The sequence below is a fragment of the Mesoplodon bidens genome (assembly GCF_964165515.1).
Source record: "Mesoplodon bidens genome assembly, chromosome: 19".
NCBI lineage: Eukaryota > Metazoa > Chordata > Mammalia > Artiodactyla > Ziphiidae > Mesoplodon > Mesoplodon bidens.
In genome coordinates, this window is record NC_138179.1 from 49644298 (window position 1) to 49652713 (window position 8416).

At 53.1% G+C, this 8416-nt stretch overlaps 1 protein-coding gene across 1 annotated transcript; it reads right to left on the reverse strand.

The window, feature by feature from the left end:
- Positions 1-2769: 2769 nt before the first annotated feature.
- Positions 2770-4740, reverse strand: FZD2 (frizzled class receptor 2). The gene has a single exon (XM_081219355.1). It carries the CDS (start codon positions 4698-4700, stop codon positions 3003-3005), a length of 1698 nt encoding a protein of 565 aa, XP_081075481.1. The 5' UTR covers positions 4701-4740; the 3' UTR covers positions 2770-3002.
- Between the last annotated feature and the right edge of the window lie 3676 nt (positions 4741-8416).

Sequence of the window (8416 nt, forward strand, 5' to 3'; positions counted from 1 at the left end):
GCTGTGGCCTAACAGCTGCCCCAGGCCTAGGGGCCTCAGCGGAAGGGCTTTCTTACTGGGCCCTTGACCCTTCACCAGACAAAGCCTCCCTCTTCCAGACCGAGGGACCAACCCACTTACAAGGCGTAAACTGTGTCCTATCTAAAGGGCGACCTAGAAATCTGTGAAAGTACACCTCCAAGCCCATGTGTTTAACTGGGTTTTCCCAACAAGGGAGCGGAGACAGACCCCTCTCCAGGGGTGGCAGTGAGCTCAAGTGTCTCACTTATGGGGCTCCGCTCCAGGGCACTTTGTCCCCTAAATCCTCCACACCCTCCGTCTAAGAGTTGTTTCATTAGAGCAATGCGAGTAGCCAGAGAGAAAGTCCCCCATACTTTCTGTAAGGTAACTCAGCCCTTTAGAGAAGGGAAGGGCATCTAGATGTATCCTTTCCTAGAGAGGCAATTATCTTATTGTCTGTCCTCTCCCCAGCCACAGAACCTATTTTTTCAGTGTTCTCAGGCCCTTTTCCCCTCCGTTGGTCTTTGAGGGAGGAGGGTTGAGAAGGATCTTTACCAAAATCCCCACCCACCCACCCCACTCCGGGAAGAAAAAGGTACTGTTGCTAGTCTACCATCTCCTCCTGCCATCAGCGTGATGGTCCACTGACAAAATGTACCCAAAGCACACAGAACTGGGATCTGGGGGCTGAGAGGCAGGGGAGGCTCTTCCCAAATCTTCAGCAGAGACAAGCACTCCTCTTCCCACTGGGCTCCTTCCCAGCCACTGGAAACCTCCCCCCACCTCCCCATCTCCCCTTTCGCAAGCTTTGGCCATTCTTTCCAGGAAAGACGCTCACAATTTGTTTGTAATTTAACTCTTTCCTGTAGCCCTTGTGGGGTTCCTTTAGAATCTTGCAACAAATGGAGCTACAGGGCGGTGCCCCCTCCCTGGCCTGCTTCTTTGATAGGTGAGGGAATCTCCTGTTGGGACTTCACACATACCATCATTTGAGAAAAGGCTAGTTTTAACTTATAATGTTGGCCACTGGTACAAATCATCTGGGGGAGGGTTATACATTTGGGGAAGGGGACTCTGCTGAAAGCCCCAGGCCTCATTCAATTCCCAACGAAGCCCCACATACGTGCTCAATTACCACCAAACATTTCCAGATCCCCTCCCCCAACATAAACTAACACACGCAAACACTTCGAAGTAGGGGTTCTAACTTACTTTCTCCCTTATCCCAAAGCCTGCTAACAAAGGGTGTTAAGGCACCATTTTTCCTACCACGGTTTGGCTAAAAAAGCAAGGTCGGGGCAGGGAACCTCTTCTCCACCCCACCCCCAACCAACTAGGTCAGGGGGAGATGGAAGGAGGAGGTGTGGTTTGGTTAAACTAATAAAATGTTACAACCCTGTTAAGTACAATTAAAGGGCTAGATCTCTAGAAGATAATTAAATGCACTTTATTATTATGATTATTAGCTTTAATTTGCACTATTATCAAGAAACAGGAGATGCTGAAAAGTTGAGTTATGGGGCAAACTTGTTTCACCCCATCCCTTGGTCTTCAAATCGATCCATGGTAATTAAAATTCTAAAATACTCCAAATAGTTGAGGGAAATGATGTGTATTGGAAACTGCAATTCTCATACCAGCGTGAAAGATACTTTAAGAGAAGTCTTGACTTTTATTTGTGGGAGTTAGGGGGAAGATAAGAAACATGTTATAAACATTCTATCAATCTTGTGATATAGAATGTCATGTGAACACTCAACCCCACCCCCACAGTCACAAAGAGCCTGCCCAGAGCCTTCTTCCAAAGCAAAGATACCCACGTTTTTTCCCCCCTTCCCCCTTCTGGACAAGTTTGAAAAGAAACCGGTCTTTTGTCAAAGGAAAACTAAAAATCCCACCAGCCCGTCCATCCGTTCCCTCCCTCCAACCCAACGCATTTTATTGCCTTTTGAAAAACAAAACCAAAAAAACCCCAACAACAACAAAACTCCACACACAGCGCACAAACCACCCCACAAACTGCTAACCTGAATGCCAGAGGAGACAGTCAGTTGGGGGTGGGGGGGAGAGCAGGCGAGGAGCAGACAGCAGGGGAAAGGAGATGAAAGGTGATCTCCAGATCCCAGCATCTGCGAGCCGATGATGCTCCCCCTAAAAATGGAGGCGGTCAGGATCGGTACTCAACGTAGTGGGGTGGGGAGGTTGGGTTGTTTCAAAACACACATCGCAAAACACTTTCTGCCCCTCCAAGCGCTCGGGGAAGCGAGTTGAAAAGAAGAGTCAGAGAAGAAAGATCTTCCTGCCAGCAGGGGGGTGGGCCCGGAGGGTAGGGGTGGAGGCCATTCTTCACACGATCTCCGCCCTCTCCCCACCCTTCGGTTCGGTTTTTTTTTTTTTTTTTCCACGTCTTCATCTCCTTTGGGAAGTTTCCAAAGATCGAGTGAAGCAGACAGGACAAGTGAGAAAGGGGGAAAGGGAAATCAAAACGAATCCAAGTCTTGATCAAAAGTATCCAACTGCTTCCACAGACCCAGCGTCAGGGAGACGGCTCACAAATTTGGCTTTAGAACCTGAATGTACCTCCCAACTACCCATAGCCTCTTCCAGCAGGCCCAGCCCTGTCAAATCACCAAAATACTGGAACCGAAGTCGGGGGTGGTGTTTGAAAGGGGACTGAAGAAAGGAGAACCCCCCCAACTCCCCCTCTTCCCCATTCCTCAGGCCTGGCGCCCCTCACTGCTCCCCCCACTTTTTTTTTTCCTTTTTTCTTTTAAATAGAAAATATATAATTAAATTTACAGAAACTATTTACAGTTTTAATTACAAACCTGGTGGGGGTGTCGGGCAGAGTTCTCTTTAAAAAGCGACCTAAAAAGGAAATGGTTTCGATTGTTCTTTATTTAAAAAAATAAAATAAGGAGTCTGTAGGAGCGCCCCCCCCCTCCCTGGGGGCGGAGCGCGAGGTGCCGGCCCGGCTGGGGACTCGGCGCCGGAGCTCCGGCTCACACGGTGGTCTCGCCGTGCCGGCTGTTGGTGAGACGGGTGTAGAACTTCCTCCACGAGTGCAGCGTCTTGCCGGACCAGATCCAGAAGCCCGACGTGATGCCCACGATGAGCGTCATGAGGTATTTGATCATGTAGACGGTGAAGTCGGGTGACATGCGCGGCGTGTAGTGCGCCGGGCACGGGATGGCCAGGCTCTTGCAGTGCTGGCTCACCCACGAGCGCTCCCAGTGCTCTCGGAAGGCCTGCTCGTAGAAATAGCAGGCGATGACGATGGTGGCGGGCACCGTGTACAGCACCGAGAAGACGCCGATGCGCACCATGAGCCGCTCCAGCTTCTCCGTCTTGGTGCCGTCGTGCTTCATGATGGTACGGATGCGGAAGAGTGACACGAAACCGGCCAGGAGGAAGGACGTGCCTATGAACAGGTACACGAAGAGCGGCGCCAGCACGAAGCCCCGCAGCGGGTCCAGGCTGTTGAGGCCCACGAAGCACACGCCGCTCAGCAGGTCGCCGTCAATCTGGCCCATGGCCAGGATTGTGATGGTCTTGACGGCGGGCACGGCCCATGCGGCCAGGTGGAAGTACTGCGAGTTGGCCTCGATGGCCTCGTGGCCCCACTTCATGCCCGCCGCCAGGAACCAGGTGAGCGACAGGATGACCCACCAGATGGAACTGGCCATGCTGAAGAAGTAGAGCATCATGAAGAGGATGGTGCAGCCCTCCTTCTTGGTGCCCTGCACCACCGTACGGTAGCCGTCCTCGGAGAAGCGCTCGTTACACACCACGCGCTCCTGGAGCACGAAGCCCGCGATGTAGGCCACCGACACCATAGTGTAGCAGCCTGACAGAAAGATGATGGGCCGCTCCGGGTAGCGGAAGCGCTGCATGTCCACCAGGTACGTGGTGACGGTGAAAAAGGTGGAGGCGCAGCACAACACGGACCAGGTGAGGATCCAGAGTCGCGCAAAGCGCGTCTCTTCCTGGGAGAAGAACATGGAGCCGTCGGGCCGCGCCGGCTCGCACGGAGCCGCGCAGTCGCGCTCGCCCAGAAACTTGTAGCTGAGATAGGACGGCACCTTGAGGACGCGCGGACAGTGGAACGGGTGCTCCAGCGTGGCATAGCGCGGGGGCGAGCCGCCGCCACCCGGGCCGCCCGGGGTGCCCCCCGCACCCGGCTGCAGGCCCGGCGGCGGCGCGGTGGTGAGCAACGCGGGCGCGCCATCCTCCGAGTGGTTCTGGCCCACGCAGATCTGCTCCGCGCCGTGGCGGGGGAAGTGCTCGCAGCGAAGGCGCTCCGGCCACTGGAAACCGAACTTGTTCATGAGCGCCTCGCAGCCCTGGCGCGCGCGCTCACAGATCGAGCGGCACGGCGGGATGGCCTGCTCCAGCACAGTGCACACGGGTGCATACATGGAGCAGAGGAAGAAGCGCAGTTCGGGCGAGCACTGCACCTTCACCAATGGGTAGAACTGGTGCACCTCCAGTCCTGCGTCCTCCTGGTTCGTATGGCCCAGAAGGTTGGGCATGATGGTCTGGTTGTAGGCGATGTCCGTGCACAACGGGATGGAGATGGGCTGGCAGAAGCCGTGGTCCGGGATGGAGATGCCCTTCTCCCCGTGGAACTGGGCTGGCCCCGCAGCGGGCAGCAGCAGCAGCGGAAGCAGCAGGCGGGGCAGGGCGCTGCGGGGCCGCATGCTGGCCGCCGCCCCCCACCCGGCTCCCGGACGCCCCCCCGCCCCCGCCCCCAGCCCCGAGACCGCGCGCCTTCCCCGCCGCCGCCTCGCCGCGGCCGCCGCCTCCCGCGTCTCTTTGCAAACTTTGCTCGCGGCTGCCGAGTTGGGGAGGCCGGGCGGGGGAGGGGGGCGGCGCACCCGCCCGCTGGCTCGCCGAGGTCGGACTGAGCCGCCGGAGACACCGCGCGCTGCTTGCCCTCTCTCTTCCTCGTCCTCCTCCTCTCGCCTCTCCCCTCCCTTCTCCGCCCAGCGACTCCTTTGTGCCTTCCTCCAGCCCTCACCTCGGCCTCTCCGATCCCAATTAGTCGGTTTCAAGGGGGCCCCCGCCGGCGGCCCCGCCCTCTCCTCAGCCCCCCAAAAAAGGGATCCTTGAAACCGCCCCGTCGAGCTCTAAGTACCATCCCAAAATGTTCTCTCGGCCAATGAGATTTAAACCCGAGGACCAGCCCCGAGGGCTGGATTGGTCAACCACAACATAATGAGATCAGAAACCAGATGCCAACAAAACTTTCGCCCCCCCTCCTTTTGCTTTTTAAAGAGACAAGCTATTATTATATTAAGGGCTTTTTGCCCAGCACGGGATTTCTCTGGAGTCGCGGCGGCGAGATCCGGAGACACACGTTCCCCGAACTGCGGCGGACCCGAGTCACTCAACCCTGGATCACTCTTCTTCCGGGGGGCCACGGCGCTCTCCGGGGTAGGGTCTCTTTAAATCCTTGCCTCCGCCCCTGCTCCTCGAACCCCACCTATTCCAGTCCAATTTTTCAGATCAAGTAAAAAAAAAATATAAGTTTGAGAAAAAATTGTTTAAGGGAGAGATTCTTAAAAAACTATCAGTTTACAAAGACTTTTCTCTCAGCTCCTTCCCATGGAATCCAGACAAAATTTCCTGTCGCCCTATATGTAGACCCCTAGGAGTTTGCCTCGCTCCTCCCCCCTCATACACCCTTAAATAACCCTCTGGAAAACGAGAGCCTGTCTCTTTAAGAGGCTCTTAAAGGGGCCCGGACTCCGGGGCGTAATTGCCCCGTAGCGAGCACAAAGGAGCCCATTATGGTTCTTTGTGTTCGGTGGCACCTCAAAGTGAGAAAACTCAGGAACTCAGAGGCCCTGAGCTGGAGGGTTGGGGCGGGGGTGGGAGGGGGTGAGGTGAAGGAGAATGGCCTAGAGCTGCGGCTTCTCCCTCCCCTTTCTTCCGAGGCAAATCTTAATTATGCAAAGTAAAGTTTAGTTGCCATAACGAGGAGGTCTTAATCGGAGGTTAATGGTGGGGAGTGGGGGATGACGAGGAGTTTTGAGCTGAAGAGATGACTCTTTTAGGACGTTTGGGGGAATTTTCCTCCTCTCTCTCCACCTCTGCCCCCACGCCCTAAAAGCTTCCAGATTTGGTCTCCTAGGAGAGAGGGGAGTTTTACCCAAATCTTAAGTGATTCCACACCAGAAACGGGTGGTGTGTGTGGCGAGGGAGGAGGCTGGGGGGTTGTGTGGATTAACCCCCCCCACACACACACCCACACTTACCTGGCTGGGGGTGGATGGCGGTGGCCAGCAGGGTTCCGGCTAGCTTAGAAAGGTTTTCTTCTGTTTTCTCCCTCCTTGGATTTTAAGTTTGAGAGGGGGTTCTGGGGAGGAGAGGGGGAATTTGCATGTAAATCTCCTGGGCCTGGTACTGGATGATGGATCAATTATTTTTATTGTCTCTCAGAGGGAAGGGGGGACACGTAAAAAGAAGAAAGAAAATTGAGTTTAGAAAACCCCTTTGCTTCTCTGTCTGGGCCAAATCCTCCCAGCCTGGCGAGCTGTTTCCTGATCCAATCTAGAAAAGGACTGCTTTAAAAACAAAACAAAAAAACAAACAACAACAAAAAGAGAAACCTAAGAGAAAAAAAGAAGAAGAGAATAGGAAGAAGGAAAGAAAATTCTAAGTCATAGATAAAAACAATGGATCCAGGTTTGATAGGATTCAATTTTTTTTTTTCTTGATTGAATGAAATACAGATTTTCAGGTTCTTTACAACAGGAAAATTCTCCTTATCACTTCCTGGAGAGGTCGACTTTTCACTACTTTAGGCAGAAAGATTCCCTTCAAAATCAGGGGGCTATGCCTTAGCTCTCCATTTTATTTCCATTCCACCCACAAGTCCACCTTCACCCCAGAGCAGTCTAGGGATGGGAAAATTGTGCTGTCCTGCTCTGTGGGACCCAAACTAAGCCCAAGGTGCTGCTTCTTCAAATCTCCCCTCCTACTCTACCTCCAGGTCATCTCTAGAGCTGGTACCACCAAGCCTCTGAGCTGAGCGGTGAAAACAAAAAATGAGTAAGACAGGTTCCTCCACTCTACTCAGGAAGCTCTCACAGTCCGATAGGAAATTGAGAGTAAATCTCCAATAGAAATGCAGCATCTTCAATTTCCTTCCATGACAAACCTGTTTTCCTACCCTTGGGCCAGGCTTGAGTGACAAGTGACAGCTATCCCTTCCCCAGCCACCCCCAAGGCAAAGGGGGAGCTGAAGCTGGAAGAAAGAAATAAAAGACATCCTTTCATTCCCTCAGTCAACCTTGCATTCTGCAACACATTTTTATTGAGTCTTCTGATTTTAGACCACTGTGGTAGGTGCTGTGGACAAAACAGAGAAAAATGGCAGCATCCCTGCCCTTTACAACTTTACGGTATCCCAGAAGAAAAGTGATTCTATGAAGATCTTACATTTATCTAGCATTTTTACCTGAAATGGATACCTAGTGATTGTAATTACTAAGGTTTATCGAACACTTACTAAGCACTGTGCATACATTATGTGTATGCCTACAAAGTAGGTATTGCATTGTGTTTATGGATGAAGAATCTGACCTTGATGAGATTTGGCAACTTTCTCAAGGTCACGTAGTAAATGGCAGAGCTGAGATTTAAACCCAGGCCTGCTTGAATCTTAAAGCTGTGTTCTGTCTCCTACACCACACAGCCCCTAATGTCTATAAAAACTGTGTGCTTTTACACACTTAACAAATATATATTGACCATCAGGCCCAACCCCTATTCCTGTGGAGCTTATATTATAGTGGGAGAGATTCACAGTCATCACGTAGTCACTTTTTTTTTTTTTTTTTTTTGCGGTACGCGGGCCTCTCACTGTTGTGGCCTCTCCCGTTGCGGAGCACAGGCTCCGGACGCGCAGGCTCAGCGGCCATGGCTGACGGGCCCAGCCGCTCCGCGGCATGTGGGATCTTCCCGGACTGGGGCACGAACCCGTGTCCCCTGCATCGGCAGGCGGACTCTCAACTACTGCGCCACCAGGGAAGCCCACATAGTCACTTTAATGGATGTAAAATTGCCACAGGGTTGAGTGCTACGAAGGGAAAGTCCATGGTGCTATGAAAGCATAATTGGGGAGAGGATTTGATTGAGTTGGAGAGGGCAGAGGAGGCCTCTGAGGTTGGACTGAGGAGTAAAACCGGATGAGGTAAAGAGAGGCCAGCAGGTGTGACACCTGCAGGGCCTTGCAGACCATGTGTAAGGTGCTAGGTATACAAATGTGAACTTAGGGGCTTTCCCTGGTGGTGCAGTGGTTAAGAATCCACCTGCCAATGCAGGGGACACAGGTTCGAGCCCTGGTCCGGGAAGATCCCACATGCCACGGAGCAACTAAGCCCACAAGCCACAACTACTGAAGCCTGCG

Coding starts and splice junctions, on each gene's coding strand:
- FZD2 (XM_081219355.1), bottom strand. CDS start 4,700: ATGCGGCCCCGCAGCGCCCTGCCCCGCCTGCTGCTTCCGCTGCTGCTG.